The 19811-nt window shown below is 39.6% G+C and overlaps 1 protein-coding gene across 1 annotated transcript in view; it reads right to left on the bottom strand.

Annotated features, from left to right (window-relative positions):
• The window catches only part of LRRIQ1 (leucine rich repeats and IQ motif containing 1), a 151979-nt gene extending 132645 nt beyond the window's left edge, over positions 1-19334 (bottom strand). The window contains exons 1-8 of the mRNA XM_034772340.1: positions 19118-19334; positions 14550-14661; positions 12637-12731; positions 10909-11026; positions 9175-9404; positions 5689-5763; positions 3986-5194; positions 2176-2328 (exon numbers count right to left, since the gene is read on the bottom strand). Coding sequence (XP_034628231.1) covers positions 2176-2328; positions 3986-5194; positions 5689-5763; positions 9175-9404; positions 10909-11026; positions 12637-12731; positions 14550-14661; positions 19118-19300 — 2175 coding nt within the window. The 5' untranslated portion in view covers positions 19301-19334. The remainder of the gene's footprint in view (positions 1-2175; positions 2329-3985; positions 5195-5688; positions 5764-9174; positions 9405-10908; positions 11027-12636; positions 12732-14549; positions 14662-19117) is intronic.
• Between the last annotated feature and the right edge of the window lie 477 nt (positions 19335-19811).

Raw genomic sequence — 19811 nt, 5'->3', positions numbered from 1 at the left:
TCTGTAAAAATGAGGATACCACCACTTCCTTTCCTCACAGGGGTGTTTGTGAGGATAAATACAAGAAAGACTGAAACACTTTGAGATCTACTAATGAAAATCACAATATTAAGTTAAGCATTATTATGGGTCATTCAAAAATATTGTAAACTTTACTATTGTTAACCATTTTTAGTCTGAGCAGTTAACCAGTATTCGAGGCCTTGAAGAGTGTTTCCATTAAGAGGCAAAACTGATGGTTGAGTTAGGCATCTTTGATGTAATCCTATTTATAAAGAATGTACAGAGAGTCCTATTTCACTGAACACAGTAGGAAGCACACAACAGGAGGCAGTTTCTTTGCTCACATTTCCAAGCTTCTTTCCAGCCAGCACTCTGCCTATAAAGCTCTCCTGGCTTTTTTTCCCCCAGTAGTGCTTCTATTGCTGTCTGCTTGGCTTTCGCTGCCTGCTTCTGACTCACAGACACTTACAGCTCCGCCAAACAACAATGCTCAAGGAATTGTTTTGGGGAAGTTCTATGGCCCGTGTCTTACAGAAGCTCAGACTAGACAATCGCAATGGTTCCTCCTGGACTTGGAATCTGTGAATACTCAGTCCCCTGTGTTGGCATGCAGATGCTAGGAAAAACCCTCAGACCAACTGGCTCAACTCCTACTCAAGCCTTGCCATGCTGGTCTGTGATTTGGGCAGGGTCTTGTGTTGTTTCAGCTTTTACTAAACAAAGGGGCATTTAACTGCTCTGTCATTTTAGTTTGAATGGAAGTCTTCTATCAGACAAGCCAGCACTGCCCGCAGATCAAGCCACCCAACTTCCAGCGAATAGACAGCTAGTGTAATACTATATTTAGAATAACATTTTTAATGCTTAGAAACACCAAGTTTGTGTGTAAAAATACTGGGCAACACTTAGTATAAAACCTCGTCATCTATAAATGTCAGTCAGAGAAAGGTCAACAGGTTAGCTATATATAGATATGTATATATATAGATCAGGGGTCGGCAACCTTTCAGAAGTGGTGTGCAGAGTCTTCCTTTATTCACTCTAATTTAAGGTTTTGCGTTCCAATAATACATTTTAACCTTTTTAGAAGGTCTCTTTCTATAAGTCTAAAATATATAACTAAACTATTGTTGTATGTAAAGTAAATAAGGTTTCAAAATATTTAAGAAGCTTCATTTAAAATTAAATTAAAATGCAGAGCCCTCCAGACTGGTGGCCAGGATGCAGGCAGTGTGAGTGCCACTGAAAATCAGCTCACATGCCGCCTTCGGCACGCATGCCATAGTTTGCCTACCCCTGATATAGATATAGATATAAAATCCTCTTACTCCTTTTGCGCTGTAATTTGAGGCATCCAAAAGTAGTGGACATTTGAAAATTTTGCCCAAGATTATTTTTAATAGGTAGGAAAACTGGGAAAAGAACACAAGAGTCTTGACTCCCAGTGCACTGCTCTAACCACTAGACAATGTTGCCTTAGCTATAACTGACCTTGCCCATTCCTCTCTCAGTTTTGAGAAGGTCACAGCATACACCAAACAGTAATCATTGGGCAAAAAAGAAACATTCAAAACTTTTATACACAATGGGTCTTCTGTTAGTCATTATGCATGAACTCTCCCAGTGCATTGATATAATCAAAATGCTAAAAACCTAAAAGGTAAAACCATTTATTTCATGTAGATCATCAAGTTCTTTAAAATGAGGCACATTTTCTTTAGTCACTTAGATTTTAAGACACAGCTCTGTGTAAGTGCAGTGCCACCACCTGCAGAAGCAGCACTGGAGAGATTGTGCCTCAGAAATCAATGCTGGTGCTGCTCCTTGTGCACATGGGCAAGCAATCTGGGCTAGTACACAGGAGTTATGTTCCTAAGGCCTCACCTCCTCCTCCTCGCTCACTTTTAAATGCCCTAGTCACTAAGGGGGTGGGGGTGGAGCACACAAACTGCTAGGGTGAACAGCATTTGCACAGCCATGCTACAGAGGGAATGAAGATTTATCACTTTCCCTCCATACTCACACTCAACTTTTGGCACTTTAAAAAAAAAAAAAACTTGTCTTATATGTACATACACATATAAACAGATGGATTCAGACTCATCATATCCTGAATGGCAGAGATGGCAGTCTCACCCCACCTCCATATAGATAGTAAAATATGCTAGGTACCTCCACATCAATATACTTTAGGCCTTTGCAGTTACTGAGTCCTTCCAATGCAGTTAGTCCACAGCGTCTAAGGGTCAATAATTGAAGACTTGAACATTCAGACAACGTGGAGAGACTACAGCCAGGCAAATCTTGAAGTGTAAGTGTCGTAACCTACACACATTCAATGAAAAGGATGTCCATAAGATTGCACTCTAAAAAGGCTACATAAAAATACTATTAAAGTATTTTTAAAGTTAAATACTTACTACGTAACATATAATATATGGATTAAGTCTAGATTCTGAATTTACTGTAAAACACTTATAAAAGACTAAAAGTTTTCTGATCTTCAGCAAAAACATTAACTGATAAATGTTGCTCCCATGATAAAAAAATTGCATAACACTACTTAAGCATCATAAAAACATAGAAATGATTTGCAATAGGGTTGTCAAACAATTACAAAACTGCAATTAATTGCAGTGCTCACTTTATATAATTATTTTTATTACAAATATTTGCACTGTAAAAAAGAAACAAAAATAGTATTTTTCAATTCACCTCATACAAGTACTGTAGTGCAATCTCTTTATCCTGAAAGTGCAACTTACAAATGTAGAATTATTTTTTACATAACTGCACTCAAAAACAAAACAAGTCTACTCAGTCCTACTTCTTGTTCAGCCAAATCGCTAAGACAAACAATTTTGTTTACATTTATGGGAGATAATAGTGCCCACTTCTTATTTACAATGTCACCTGAAAGTGAGAACAGGCATTTGCATGGCACTTTTGTAACCAGCATTGCACAATATTTACGTGCCAGATATGCTAAACATTCATATGCCCCTTTACACTTTGGCCACCATTCCAGAGAATAGTGCAGATATTTGTAATACAAAATAATAATTACAAAACACTGCACACTTTGTATTCTGTGATGCAACTGAAATCAATATATTTGAAAATGTAGAAAAAATATCCACAAATATTTATAATAAATTTCAATTGGTATTCTATTATTAACTGTGCGATTCAAACTGCAATTAATCATGATTAATTTTTTAACTGAGTTAATTTGTTTTGAGATAATCGTTTGAGTTAAATGCAATTAATTGAAAGCCATAATTTGTAACCGATAGTGGAAAAAAATTGGTAAAACTATAAAAAGGTAACCAAACTTATTTGATTTTGATGTCCATTTCAAACATAAGTGCTTCACTACTAATAATGTATAATGTGAATGAATAGAAGATTAATGAGACAGCAAAACAGAAGTCAATGGGGTTTTGTCTCATTTATAATGTCAACAGATTAGAAGTGTACATAATTTTACCATAATAGAAGTGAGAAGAATCATCGCTAAACTAAATATCATATATATTAGGATTAATAATGGTATGTTGATACCAATCAGATAACCACAGTACAAATATGTGCCAGCCTCTTTTGCATTAAAATAAACTGTTCTGCAGATCTGGGCCGTTTTATTAGTGTGAACCATATTTCAATAGAGACATTGTTTTATGCACCACTTCCTATCCCAGTCACAGAACATCCTTGTTTCAATAAATCAATTACTTATATGGAAAGATAATGCAATTTCAGCTGTGACTTAATGCAGTTTAGCAGCTGAAAACAAAGAATCAGCACCATGAGCAGGATTTCCAAAAGCACTTGACATTGGCCTCATTCTTTTCCCTTTGAAGAAGTCAATGGAAAAACCAATTATTAGGCCAACACTGACAGTTTTGAAAATTCCACCTCACATGACTAGTCAGCTCTCATGTAAATCACTGCTTAAGAATCACTTACAGTATTTAGTTACCTGTTGGAGGGCATTCCAAGGGCCACATTGAATAATCATTTCTACACTTAATGGGGGCATCTTGCTTTCTGAGGTTTTTCTTGGTCTGCTTCTTTTAACTACTTTCTTTCTTTGGTTTTCCCTATAAATTTTAGACCAGGGTTTACACATCGTCATCCAAGTTAGCCTCTTCTTTTCAACATTATCAGGTAGCGTTAGTGGCCTCTCAAAATACTTAATTACACTCTCGCTTTTGTCCCAATCCTCAGCAACTTCCTCCTGAATTTTCTTGATCACGACCTCTGCTGTTTTAACTGTTTCAAACTTACAAGATTGCACTTTGTGTTCACTGTTCCTGTTATCTGGCTGGACCTCCAAATTCCACTGACTGTTGTGCATACTGTTTTCCTTATTTGAGATTGCATCATTAGCTACAAGAACAATGGCTTCTCTATCCTTAGTTTGTAGGGAACTTTTTCCTGTATGTGTCATCACATACCCATCTGCATTTTCTTTACTTTTATCATGAGACTCTTCTTTCTTCTCAGAGCTCGGTGGTGTCTGTTTTCTGTCTTTTGTATTCTCTGAATTATTGGAAAGATACAAGAGGTAAATATGTTTTTCTTCTTGTTTCTCTTCCTCTTCTCTTATTTCCAGTATCTGTTTCTTCTGCTCCTTTTCCTGTTCTCTTAGGCCTTTTATATTTTCTCTCTCTCTTTCTTCCTTTGTTATTTTTGTGTCTTTGTCTCTATTTTCAGCCACTGCATTTATTGCTATTTTCTCTTTTTGTTTTGCTCCTTGTTGCCCTCTTGGTCCTTCTAACTGAAGGTTTTTTTCTCGTTCAAGACGGAGATTTTCTTTCTTCTTTTCATATTCCTCACGCCTCCTCACCTGTTCCATATGTGCTTGTCTTTCTATTTCTTCTTGTCTCTTTCTCGACTCCTCTTCTTTTTGCTTCCTTTCCTGCATCCGTCTCCTCATTTTTTCTTCCTTTTCTCTCTTTTCTCTCTCCATTTTTTGTTGCAGTTCCTTCTTCCTTTTAATTTTCGCTTTCCATTCTTTTAAGATAGGAGCATATTTTCTGTACACGATAAATGCTCTAAATCTAGCTTGGATTTTAACGACTGCTTTATTCCACTGCTCTGCCAAGTGTTCTCTTTCTTTTGCTTTCTGCTCTTCAAAGGCCCTTTTCTCCTCTTCTATTTGCAACTGTAGTCTTTTGATCAATTCCTGTGCCAAAACAACAATAGAAATACATTGTATTCAGCATCTGAATTACTGAAATCTTCCTTAAGATGTAATTATAATATGTGAAACAAGATAGACAGATTTATTCTTAAATGTTATTTTACTTTCTGCTAATATGGTTTCTTCTTCATTTCTTCAGGTAAGTCTGGACACAGGATTGTCTTCTTATCAATACATGGAGACAAACTCCAGTTTGTAAAGTTGGCCAAAGGTTTTGCTTAGCTGGAGAACCTGAGAGCTATTTGCAGCTGCTCAAACAAGAAGAGAAATGGACTGCTCAGCCAGAGAAGGGCTGCTTTCACAAATTTCAAAAACTTTTTTCTTTTTTAAAACCACACACAGGTACCTGTCTTAACACATATGGCATAAATCATTCAATTTGATTGTGTTTTCCTACATAACAATGAAAGTATCTTTCGAGCATATTCTAATAACATTCAAATACTTTTTGACAAAAATTCACGTGTACAAATTACCTCATGTTGCCTAAACTTCTCTCTCCAAACTTCCTTTTCTTTCAGTAACTCATCTTCCATCATAGCTTGTTGCTGCTGTATAACAAGTAACCTTATATCAATTATTTTAATACATTTCATTGTATAACTCACTAAAATCATAGCTGACTATAAAAATAGCATTCTCCAAAAATCCACTTATTTTGTGTTGATACCTGAAATATAATAAGCAGTCAGGTTGGTTGGATCAGAAAAAAACAAACAGTAGCTAAAAACTCAAATTCAGTGTCACCCATTTGGTCAAGCATGGCTCCAGAAAAGCAGCAAACAGCATTGGAAACAGCATGAAGAAGAGAGAAGAGTAAGCTTGGGAAAACGGGGGGGGGGTGTTACCCCCTTTCCCCCAGCCCCACAGACAAGGAAGGGTAGGCACAGGCAAATTACACAGAAGGGGACAGTGAAAAGAAGGGGAATTAGTGTCCCCTGCCCCAGGTACCTGCCCCAGGTACTTCCACCCACAGGCAGGCTGTGTAGGCAGGATGGCTCCATGGGCATGGAGAAGGGTGAGCTCAGGAAAACAGGGGGGCTGTTCACCACCACCAGGTGTTAGGGAACTGCAGGCACAGGCAAATTAAACAGAAAAGGGACAGTGCAAGGAAGGGGAACTAGCATCCCCTACCCCAGGTTTTTTCACCCCCAGGCAGGCTGGAAACTGCAACCAGGGAGGGTGAATTTGCAAGCGAGGTGAAGCAGTTTCCATTAAGGGCAGCAACACAAGCTGGAATTAGGTGGCATCACGCACTGTGGTTCAAGGGCATAACACCAAGGGCACCAGGGGTTTGTCCATACCGCAACAAGCCTGAAAAGGGCCCTGGACACATAATTGTATTTGCTGGGCATTTAATAATGGTGGTTGTTTAAGACGCCTACCGCCGGCAACTTTATTTCAACAAGGCTATGCCAATGGGCTCTTCAGTATCCTGTGCAGCTTTTCAGAAATTTAGTTCAATGTTGCACTGGGCAGTGGTGCAGTCAGTGGGACTAAACCAAACAGTGCATTATTTGCACAATTTTTGTTCACAGGGCGAGCTGGGCCAAATAAGTGTTTTCACCTGTTGGGACACATTTTCAGGTCCTGGCTAAATAGTTGGGAAAACCCCTAGCGAATGACAAAACAGAAGCCCCCTTTCACGACATTAGCCTACCTGGGCTTTGAGCTGAACTTTGCTTGCAGGGTTGTTGCCCCGGGGCAGGCTTTTTGTGCCCGGCTGGCAGGAGCACCAGGTGGCATAGCCAGACCACACAATTACATATGAGTCACTACACAGATGTAGTAAGACTTGGAAAAGTTTTATAAGTCAATTTAAGGAGGTATCATTGTGGAGATACAAATGGTTATTAATTTGGGTCTAATATACGGGTGTGCCTTTGGTGCGACAACATGGCAGTGGTACAGGTTATCAATCGCCAAAATTCCAGATCGCACAGGATTGGAAAGTTGGCAAGGGCATTTGTTCTCCAATGCTTAACCTTGAACATCTGTTTTTTCTTCCAAGCACATGCCAGGCATGGATAATGGCATAGCAGATGCCTTGTCTCATTTCTAGTTTGCCGCGAGCTCTCTGGAACCTCGGAATGTCATGTGGTTGGCGAAATGCAGATTTTTGGCTCTAACTTACAAGTTGTTTATTTTGTTTTCTTTTAAGGATTCCTCTCAATACAAGGATCCAGAGAATGGGTCGCCTATGCGGCCCTCCATTAAGGGCGTTTGCTGCAGTACCAGGCCAAGGACAATGCAGCTGCTGGTGTCCCTTGACGATTGCACATGGGACAATGGGTTCTTTCTCCCCGGTAGGGCTGCTAGCCAAGAGGCCATTTGCAGATGTCTGGGAACCCGGCGGGGATGGGGGAGGCAGCCAAGCAAATGGCTGGCGCCTCCTTGTGGCGGGTGTTCAGTGCAGGTACTCCATAGGGAGGGCAGCCAGTGACCAGATAAATGGCCTCGTAAAGGACTTAAAAGGAGGTACTGGATAAAGAAACAGAATGAGGGAGGTGGTTCAGGGACTCCCATGACCGGTATGGCAGGGAGCCAACCCCCCCCCCCCCCCCCCACCCCCGTTCTCATAGCCCTCCTTAAGCCTCTTGCGACGCTGGTGAATGGTAAGGTCCAAGCTATGGGTCAGCTGAGGGACCTGGATAGAAACAAAGGGGGGCTGGTGAAAGCCCCAGAGAATTGATTTGAATAACCATGGATTTGCCTGCTCTGTACACTTTATCCACCGGGTAGTCCCAGACATCTATATAATAAAGTTGCGGCCTGATTAAAACCCATAACAACAAACTCCTGTCCTTCTTGCTGTATACCCAGACAAACAAAACCAAGTCAGAAACTTGGTACTTTACCCAAATAACTGCCATCTTGTTCTTCAAAATCTTCAATCTATTACTGAAAATTAAAAAAAAAGGTCTATCCTTATGGGTCATGAAGAGATCCTTCAAAATGCGTACAGGCTAACTGATGCAATGGTGTCTAAGTCTGAAACAACTACTCTGATAGAAGTGTGAACTACCCCCATTAGAATACTGTATAACTCTGAAGTTCATAAGCTCTTTGAAGGAGGAACAGTGTCTCCTATGGCTACATGAAAATTTTACACCAAAACGGTTTTGATGGAAAACTGGGGTTTCGATGAAATTAAATTTTTCACAGTAAACTTCCATAGAAAATTGTGATTTTTCATCAAAAAAGCAGATTCCTCAGCACCAAAATATTTCAGCCTGAATATTTAGACTGAAAACTAAAAAAAGGGAAAAAAAAAGAAATCCAATATCTGAATCAGGTGCTTCATGGGAGTTGTAATTCATTTTTCTTATGCCCTCATTCTTCTCTATGGCCTGAGATTCCCAGCCAGACTATATCTTCCATGATGCAACCATTTCACTTCACTATGAGGGAATTCTGGTGCATCGGGCAGATGTAATCTGACCAAGGAGAATGGCATAAAGAAGAGAACTGGAGCACAAGAAACTAGAACTACAAATCCCAAGAGGCACCACAGAAATGTTTGGCTTTCAGCCAAAATATTTTATTTGGGATTTTTCACCAAAAAGATAAAATTTTCCATGAAAAGGACCTTTTTATGAGTTGCTCTAGTACCATCTTGTTTCTGTTCAGCATCTAGCACTTTGGGGTTCCATTCTTGTCCAGGGATTTTGGCTGGTACCATACTACAGATACTTACTAATAATGATAAAGCCTAATTATCACAGTTTAAATATCAGCTTTGTTAAGTAGTTCACAGCTTATCAAAGTAGGGAAGAGAGACAATCATAATACAAAGATCTACATGATCTATTCTCAGCAGTATTTCTTTTTGGAACCAGAAGTGTGGGGATGTGCACACATTTGAGAGGGTACTGTTTTTCCTCTCTTCAGCATTGATCTTTATGTTCAAGTAGTCCAGATAAATAAGGGGTGTGTTATAAATATCTTTGTTAAAACGTTACCTTATGAAGCATCTCTAACTTCATCCTTTCAGCCTCAAATTCCTCCAGATACAGTTGCCTTCTTTTCTTTTCCTCTTCATTTTGTTTTTCCTCTATTTCCCTCTCAGCTTTCAGCTTTTTCCTTTTCTGGTCTTCAAGTTCTTTTTGTCGCTCCTCCCACAGCTCAAATTCTTGCCTGCACCTTTCCTCTACTTCATGGTAAGTAAAGCTAATGGCCATGTCACCATTATCTACAAGAATTTAAGCAAACACACCTTTTAACTAAAAGTCTGAGCTCATAGTAATTACTTATCTGAAATCATGAAATAATTTAATGGATTGAAAAGAAAACAATACGAGTAAGATTCTGTGTTTGTAGAGCCTATAACTTGCAGCCCTAGGGAGGAGGAGTTGCTCCAGGGGCTGAAAAAATGCTATGAGCAGAACATGGCAGCCCGTGGAGCTGCTCTAAATTACAGCAACCTATTATGGGCTGCCTACAAGAGCTGGCACTGCACAAAATGCCCAGTTTTATAGGCCTACGCTCTCCAGCCTAAGGATCTGCTACAAACATACATACCCACTATACCAGGATTTGTAAGGAGGTCTGTGTAGGACTGTTTAGGGCAGTCCTATACATGCAGGCACCAGGGCAATTTTCCCTTAGCCACATAGGGGCTTTTAGGGCCCCTGTATTTTACCAGTGTAGAATACAGAGGCCATATTGGATGGTGACATTTAAAGTGAATAGTCTATAAAGCAAATGCTCAGTGGCCACAATCGAGTTTCCATTTGTGTTCATACTATGTTTTGCATGGAGAAACAAGAGAACTGACACATACATAGTTTATTTGCACTCAATTTGGGCATTTAAATTGGATCTATGTATGCAAAAAAAAACCAGCACGTTCAGATTGTGTGTATTCAGACCAAAGCCACATTCTGCAAATGCTGCCCTTAATGTCAAAAAAACTGAAATTAACAAATATTAAGATCGATACATTTGGCCCAGTTGCTGATTTGGGGACCTTTTAAGTATGCTTAGCCAATCAGCAAATGAAATTAGCTAATAAATTATATTACTTAAGTTATTTGTGTATAATACCATTTGAAATAAACTCATTATTATGACTTTAGATATAAAAGAATAAGAAGTTAAGATCCCGTTCCTACAGCTGGATAAATGCAGGCATCTGCCTAAGTAGCTTCAGTTCCAGAATCAGGTTCTAAATCCCATCGTAACAGAGGCGCTGTCTTTCTGAGTTGCCAGGGGGTGCTTGACTGCCACTCCACCCCAGACCCCGCCCCCACTCCACCCCTTTCCCCAAACCTCCACCCCGCCCTGCCTCTTTCTGCCCCCCCCAACTCTTCCTGCCCCCGCTCCGCCTCTTCTCAACATGTTCCGCCCCCTCCCCCGAGCGTGTGCCACCCTAGCTCCTCCCCCTCCCCCCAAGCACCTCCTGCATGCTGCCAACAGCTGATCTGCGGCGGGTGGGAGGCGCGGGAGGGGAAGGGAAGGAGCTGATCAGGGGAGGGAGGCTGCCAGTGAGTGCTGAGCACCCACTATTTTTTTTTTTGATGGTGCTCCAGCCCCGGAGCACCCACAGAATTGACACCTATGCATTGTAATATATATTGTACTGGACTGCCATAACTATTCTCATCAAAAGAACAGAGCAGAAGAAATATTTTATACAGTGATATGAGTATTGCACTAAATAGCAGCACAAATAAACTAATATTAAGTTTGTTTACCTGTGACAGAGCACTCATCAGCAACCACTCTGCAAGTTACATCTTCATTGATGGGTTGACTATTACTATCAGAAGTTGCTCTGCTCTGCAATTCTTCATTTTCTATTTCAGTCAGTATCTGTATAAAACCAAACACATTCTCATGATGAAATGAAATGGGATGAAGCTACAACAATCCAAGCAGAACATTTCAGATAAAGACTTTGGATCAGGGACTTCATTTTCATTGTCCAGAGTTTAGCAATCTGGGGGGTTCTGATCCCTGACTGCAGCCCCTAGGCACCAGTGTCACACAAATATATTTAAAATTAGAATGTTATTTTTTAGGGTAAGGAATATTTGGAGCAGTTCCCAAAAGATTGTAGTGCTTTTTTATATTTTGTATATTGAAAGGGAAATTGTCAAAATATATATTTTTTTAAGAAGTTGCACAAGTAAATGCAAGTACTATATGTATAAATTAATTCTATTATGGCAATAAATACGTTAAATTGATCACACAGGGAAACTGAAAAAACATTATTTGAAAACAACACTGCATGGATCACATCTTCTTATTTTTCTTCCCTTGTTCTTCACTGCCAAGAGTTGATCTATTCCTGCTACGTATTGATCATCTGCATAGTGTATGTATAGTTCTACATTTGTGATATAACAACCATCACAGTAAATAATTGTGCTGTCACAAACAGGATGTTCACAAGAAAGTGATCTCTTAATGTAATTAAACTTCATATTTTATACAGTGCTCACTGGTAAAAACAGGGAAAGAAATAAAAGGTGGCACATAAACAGAACTGTTTTTAAATATAGGTTCAGGTTTTCTAAAGTGCCTATGAGAGTTTGGCAACTGAATACCATTGAAATTCAATTGAAATTATATGCCTAACTCCCCGAGTCTCACTTGAAAATTCCAGTCATAATTCTTTTAACATTTTCCATGAAACAGAAAAACTTTTTCAATAAGTGAATTATGTTAGTGATCTCATAATCCTAATAATGAAAAGGAACAGACAATGATAAAATAATAGATAAGATCAAAAATGAACACTATAAAAATCTTATATTACGGAAATGACATTTTGCCACTGGATTAAATATTAATAATTGATAGTCCAAGTCTATTTTAATCATTTAATGTTCATCCCCACCACTTAAGACTACTGAACATCTATACCAAATGTTATAACTTCATGATCTAGGGCAGGGATCAGCAACCTTTCAGAAGTGATGTGCCGAGTCTTCACTTATTCACTCTAATTTAAGGTTTTGCGTGCCGGTAATACATTTTAACATTTTTAGAAGGTCTCTTTCTCTAAGTCTATAATATATAACTGAACTATTGTTGTATGTAAAGTAAATAAGGTTTTTAAAACGTTTAAGAAACTTAATTTCAAATTAAATTAAAATGCAGAGCCCCCCGGACCTGTGGCCAGGACCCGGACAGTGAGAGTGCCACTGAAAATCAGCTCGCGTGCCGCCTTCGGCACGTGTGCCATAGGTTGCCTACCCCTGATCTAGAGACTAAAACACCAAGGACCTCATCCTGCAAAACCACATGCAAATGCTTCCCTTTATGTGCACCACTAATCCCGTGGGGACTACTTAGAGTGTGTAAATTTAAGTATGTGCATTGGTCATTGAAAGATTGGGTCCAAAAAAGGAATTGTTTATCTGTAATGACTATGGAATCTAATCTATTACAAAGATGGTTTAAACATAGAATACCCTCTTCTTCAATGCATCTGGATCTTCATTGTATTCAGAAGCCAATTCTGCCAAGTACTCTGAAGCCTGGCTTGAAACTACTCGATAGATGTCACCTGAGGAGGGAAGGGGGAGAAAAAAGGACATTGGGAGAAGATGTCTTTCTAAGTAGTCTAATTCTGATGAATACTAGTTTCCTATTATCTGTCCATAAAATCCAAAAATCTGAAACACAATGTGTTTTTGCTTTAAAAGTGTACACCACAGGTACTATTTAAAGAAAAACACCAAATACACTCAGACAAGAAACGGCTCCTTTAATATTAATTAAATCTAATTAATCTATGATAATTAAAAACACTAGATATATAGAAATAAAAGAATAGAGTAAAAAAAAAGTCTATGGCAACAACATCTATGCAAAGAAAAGCTCTCCATGAGGCAAAACACATTTGAACATTCTCCAGCTAACAGGAAGTAATAAGACGGGTGGTTACTTTTTTAGAATAAGAACTGTGACAAATTGAAGTTCGCCTAAAGGACAAGGTAAATAAGTAGGCATATACATAAATTATATTTAGAATATACATAATTCTTATTACTGAGAAAACGGAAGAAACTTCCCCTAAGGATGAGCATGAATAGGGAACACAACTTCATTCAGAACAGGTCCCAACTAAAAGTTGTGAAACCTGGAAACTCTGACGAAACTGGAATTTGGAGTCTCAGCAACCTAGGGTAATTTAGAAACTAAGGGCTCAGTCTTGTGAGGTGTTCAATTACCTCAGCGCCCACTAATTTCAGTGGGAGGCAGGGGTTTTAAGCACCTCACAAGATTGACCCTAACAAGAACATGCTCTAGAGTGGCTGAGTACTAGTATTTCAGAGAACAATACTGTGAGGAGACCTTCCAGCAATGGCCCTAGGACCTGTGTGGAATCACCAGGTGCAAAGATCAACCCTAGCAAATGCTATTTCTGGATTAAGTCTTTCGAGTTTACAAGTGCTAAACATCTGTGTTTGAAAAGTAAAAAAAAAAAAAAGAAAACTCATGATTGACCTGAATAGTCTAGAACAGTGTTTCTCAACCTTTTTGATACCAGGGACTGACTTGCTGCCTTCCAAAACTGTGCCAGGGAGATTTTAGGGGCTGGCACCAGTCCACAGACCAGTCATTGAGAAACACAGATTCTTTGTAGCCCACAGAATTGGGGCTTCAAGACACCAGAAGGGAAAGCACATTATGCATCACTCTTCAGCATCCCACAACAGTGAAGTCAGAAGTGACTGTGGTGACATTCTGGAGCCTGGATGGTTTCCCAGTAAATTATGCAGGATATTAGAAAAGAATTAAGGATGGGATTAAGACAACTTCAACTTGTCCTCTATACAGCACACATGTAAAATGCCTTTGGACTCCCATCTCTGCAGACCGTCTACATTATGCAGAAACTTGAGATTATCCTTGACTGAGTCAATGAGACAGAAAAGAATGCAGATTTTAAGCACTCTTATAATAATAGAAACCTTTCATGCTATTGTGCAGGCTAGAAAAGCAACACCACCTCAAGCCATAGGCATTGCAGTCTATAAACTATTAACCAAGGTTTCCATACCACTGAACAAGGTTATATTTCCTAGCCAATCCTTTGCAAACTGTTTTGCAGTAATAAAGTGATGCCTACCATACTATACAGGACCACATATTTTCCAGACTACATGCTACATTAGTTAGTGCTATTCGGAGAACATCTAAGAGGATCATAGGAGCTGCAATACTAGGTGATGAGTTAAAGTTGGTGCAATAGGTTTCATAGTTTTGTTACATTTGAGGATTTATGTTATATTATGGATGGTTTTTAGTTTGATCTGCATTGGCAATAGGAGGGTTTGGGAGGCACATCACACATATATTTATTACAATCACAGCTTACTTGTGGTTTCTTCATCTTCCAAGTCTTGCAGTATAAGATTTTCAGCATTTTGACTTCTGTTCTTCACAACGTTTAGACAATACAGAACTGATTCTGGTAATTCATCTGAAGTCTAGAAGTAAACATTATTTTTAATTAAATTCTGTATGTTCATCTCTCTGTGAAGACTACTGGTAAATACTTAACATTCTTAATTAAAGTCCATGGGCCTGTCTACACCAGGAGTCGGCAACCTGTGGCACTCGGCCCATCAGGATAAAGCCGCTGGTAGGCCGGGCCGGTTTGTTTATCTGGAGCATCCGCAGGCACAGAGCCCCGCAGCTCCCACTGGCCGCGGTTCGCCGTTCCTGGCCAAGGGGAGCTGTGGGAAGCAGTGGCTAGCACGTCCCTCGGCCCATGCCACTTCCTGCAGCTCCCATTGGCCAAGAATGGCGAATCGCAGCCAGTGGGAGCTGCAGGGCTCCGTGCCTGCGGACGCTCTAGATAAACAAACCGGCCCGGCCCAGCAGTGGCTTTACCCTGACAGGCCAGGTGCCAAAGTTTGCTGGCTTCTGGTCTACACAGTTATTTTTAAAGCACTTGCACCAGCCTCACTAGCCAAGCCAATCCACCCAGTCTGGGAAACTTGTTCCTGATTCACTCCAAAATGCTGTGTAGACATACTGTATGTGTCCTTCACTAACACACTAGTATTTTTTCAGTCAGGCCTTAGTTTCATTATTGTGTCACTCATTACTTAACAGTCATTTAGACTTCACAGCAATCTAATTACTACTGCCCTCTAGAAGCATCTTTCTAATTTATATTGTTTTTTGTTGTTGTTATTGGTTTGATCCAAGTTGAATAAAAGGACAAATGATTCAATATGGAGGAATCAGACATGTGACATGGGGTCTTTGTTACTGAGATACTGATTTTTTGAAGGACAGATTAGATTCACAAATATACGAAGGACTTGAACCTAGGTCTCCCATGTCCGCAGTCAATGCCCTCACCACCAGATTATAGAGCCAGTCTCTCTCAATCTCATTTGATGGAACTGTTCCACTTATGATAAATTTAATATTCAGTGGGCCAGCAAGAGAATGAGTCTGTAGCCTAGTGGTTAGGGTACTTTCCTGAAATGTAGGAAACCCCAAGATTTCCTGACCCTGAGTTGGGAGCCCCTGGTTCCCTATGCTCTAGGCAAGTATCCTGACCACCAGGCTTCTAGCTATGCTAGGGTGGGTGGGTCTCTCCCTTTCTCAGGCGCTGGACCTGAAAAACTTCCCAATGAAAATTTCATCAACACCAATCCATTTCCACAAAACATTTCAATTTTGACAAAACAACATTTTTAGTGGGACAAAATTTTAAATGAATTTTTTTCAGGCAGCTCTGAAAATTATTTAATTATTGATCATTTCAGTAGATGGAAGCAAAGTGCACTAGGTTGGGAACAGGATGCTGCTGCGGGGATGGAAATGAAAAGAACAGAGGAGAGGGAAAAGAGAAACAAGGCAGAGATCACAGTGACCTGAAGGGGAACAGATTTTCCTCAGAATGATGGGCGTTACAAGAAGGCACTCAACAAGTAATAAATATCTAAACATTTAGTTACTACATAAAGGCCACATAGTCTCCTTGATCTCTGTAAAAACTTCTTACTGACATCAAAGAGCATTCTATTGTGCATCTAGGGAATGTATAGTCCTGAATTTATACCCCAACCCATGGACCATAATTAACCATAGAATTTAGCTCTCTCAGATGAGCCTGCAAATGACATCCCTGCTCCCTCAGTATTCCACTTCTTTTCACTGGTACTCTACTCTATCCCCGACTACATAAGTCACAGGCAGAAAGGAGCAATCAGAAGCAGAGGAGTGAACTCAGTTGTATGGAATATCATCAACAAATTGTTCACCTGGGCAAGAGAGTCCTCACCCCCATTGTTCAGAGTTTGTATTTGTTTTTCCTGATTAAGGGTCCAAATCCTGTGAAGAGCCCAGTGCCTTCTGAGAGCTGCTGTGTCAATGCCTTTTTATATCAACAGGAGATTAAAGTGTTCAGCATCATACAGGAAGCACTTAGTACTCAGAGTCTCTGAACATTGAGAGTTCCTGACAATCATTATTCTGGTGGGACTTGTGGGTGCTTAGTGACTGTCAGGATCAGGCCGTATGTTTTTAAATAGATCCCCACTGGCCAATGCTCTAGGAACTCTCTGCCAATAGGCAGGGGCAGTTTACAAAGAGAAAAGGTTCTGATGACGGAAATAACAGAATGGATCCTTGAGGTTATAGTCATAGCCCAAAGACTTTGAGGCAAGTGAATGCCAGTGAAAATGAGGTAGGAGCAGAATCTAAAATAGGGAAAGAACAAGTCAAAATTACTTAGTCAAGTTAGATGTCTTCAAATAACCAGGGCCTCATGAAATGCATCCTAGAATACTCAAGGAGCTGACTGAGGAGATATCTGAGCCATTAGCAATTATCTTTGAAAAGTCATGCAAGACGGGAGACAATCCAGAAGACTGGAAAAGGGCAAATATAGGTCTCATCTATAAAAAGAGAAATAAAGGACAATCCGGAGACTAGTCAGCTTAACTTCTGTACCCGGAAAGATAACTGATCAAATAATTAAGAAATCAATTTGCAAACACCTAGAAGATAATGAGGTGATAAGTAACAGTCAGCATGGATTTGTCAAGAACAAATAGTGTCAAACCAACCCGATGGCTTTCTTTGACAGGGTGACAAGCTTTGTGGATGGGGGGGAAGCAATAGATGTGGTACAGCTTGACTTTAGTAAGGCTTTTGATACTGTCTCGCATGACCTCATAAACAAACTAGGGAAATACAACCTAGATGGAGCTACTATAAGGTGGTGCATACGTGGTTAGAAAATTGTTCCCAGAGAGTAGTTATCAGTAGTTATCAGTCATGCTGGAAGGACATAACAAGTGGGATCCCTCAGGGATCGGTTCTGGGCCCGGTTCGGTTCAATATCTCCACCAATGATTTAGATAATGGCATAGAGAGTACACTTACAAAGTTTGCGGACAGTACCAAGCTGGGAGGGGTGGCAAGTGCTTTGGAGGATAGGATTAAAATTCAAAATGATCTGGACAAACTGGAGAAACCGTCTGAAGTAAATAGGATGAAATTCAATTAGGACAAATGCAAAGTACTCCATTTAGGAAGGAACAATCAGTTGCACACATACAAAATGGGAAGGAGTACTGCAGAAAGGGATCTGGGGGTCATAGTGGATCACAAGCTAAATATGAGAGTCAGCAGTGTAACACTGTTGCAAAAAAAGCAAACATCATTCTGGGATGTATTAGCAGGAGTATTGTAAGCAAGACACAAGAAGTAATTCTTCCGCTCTTCTCCGTGCTGATTAGGCTTCAACTGGAGTATTGTGTCCAGTTCTGGGCGCCACATTTCAGGAAAGATGTGGACAAATTGGAGAAAGTCCAGAAAAGAGCTACAAAAATGATTAAAGATCTAGAAAACATGACCTATGAGGGAAGATTGAAAAAATTGAGTTTGTTTAGTCTGGAGAAGAGAAGACTCAGAGGGAACATGATAACAGTTTTCAAGTATATAAAAGGTTGTTACAAGGAGGAGTGAGAAAAATTGTTCTTCTTAACCTCTGAGGATTGGGCAAGAAGCAATGGGCTTAAATTGCAGCAAGGGCAGTTTAGGTTGGACATTAGGAAAAACTTCCTAACTGTCAGAGTGGTTAAGCATTGGAATAAATTGCCTAGGGAGGTTGTGGAATCTTTTCCAGATTATGAACAAACAGGAAAATGAAGGTGAAGACGACTGAGTTAACTGCACAAGCCAATATTTTAAGTTTCTCATGTTGACCTGGCTGACATAGTCGATTTAATTTTTTTTTTAAATTTAACTATTTTAGTTAAAAACAATTTTAACAAAAACAAAACTGATTTTAAAAAACTTGAATGTTTAACTAAATTCAAAAATTCATATGCTTGTTTTGTTAAAATATTATATGTTTGCTGTTGAAGAAAAAAATCCAGAATACAGAACGTTGTTGTTTTAGTTAAATAAAACAATTTAAATGTCTGTCTGGTGATGGTCTCCTCCTAATTAAGCATGGCAAGAAAATCCTCCAAATATTAATGATTAACCTGTTGAACTGGAGATATTTATGAAGTCATTGGGAGGTGAACTATCTGTTTCAATTACCTTTGGTAAATGAAATAACCAAACAATCACTCATTTTCTGATATAGCTGTAAAACTAGTCTGAAAAGTTTTCAGAATAAATCACTTTAAAAATGTATAGTGTATACCTTCTAAAAATGAAACCTACATCTATTTCTGAATTGTGAAGAATATGTATTAAATTTATAACAACCAACAAGAATGCACTTTTATGTAGCAATTCATGATTAAATCGAGTCCTCCTGACTAGTGATTTAAATCAAATCCACCCTGTAGTACACCTCCAAGTAGCTTAGAACGGCAGGAATGCAAGAGGCCTCCACAAAAGACACAAGTTTGCCATGCAAAAGAAAAGGCAGTACTATCCCTCCTGTGTCCATTAAACACTTACTGTTTCACCATCACTCCAAGCTTCTGCTGATAAATCAGTGTTGAGATCATCCACTTCAAGGGAAGTAACACTGATTCTGCTCAATTCTATATTTATTTCTTCTTCAAGTTTTACATCATCATCTTCCATAGCTTTCCATAATAAAATTGTAACAGCAAAGAGGAAAAATAAAATTGAATACATTAGTGGATATTGTATTTACTGCTAGATTTGTGGCAGTAGTAGGTATCTCAAAACTATTTCTCTAAAACAAAACAAAAATCATCCACATCCACAGTAAAGCTCCAACTATGACAAGACTTATATGAACACTTAACTTTAGACATGTGAGTGTTCCCATTGACGTCAACGGAATACTCACTTTGTAAAGTTAAGGTTTGGTTGTACTGGGACCAGGGCTGGCTCCAGCATTTCTGCCACCCCACCCCAAGCCAAAAAAAAAAAAAAAAAAAGCCGCGGCCGCGATCGGCAGCAGCAATTGGAGAGAAAAAAAAAAGCCGCGATTGGCGGCGGCAGTTCAGCAGCAGGTCTTTCGCTCCCAGAGAGAGTGAGGGACCTGCCGCCCCCGAATTGTCGCAGGTGCCGCCCCTGTCCTTTGGCCGCACCAAGCACCTGCTTGTTAAGCTGGTGCCTGGAGCCGGCCCTGACTGGGACCTAAAGCTCTATATTTATCAATACTGTTGAGAGGGAAGGA

This window comes from Trachemys scripta, chromosome 1 (assembly GCF_013100865.1).
Source record: "Trachemys scripta elegans isolate TJP31775 chromosome 1, CAS_Tse_1.0, whole genome shotgun sequence".
Classification (NCBI taxonomy): Eukaryota; Metazoa; Chordata; order Testudines; family Emydidae; genus Trachemys; species Trachemys scripta.
The sequence above is the reverse complement of the archived record's forward strand: the minus strand, read 5'-3'. Positions and strand labels throughout refer to the sequence as shown.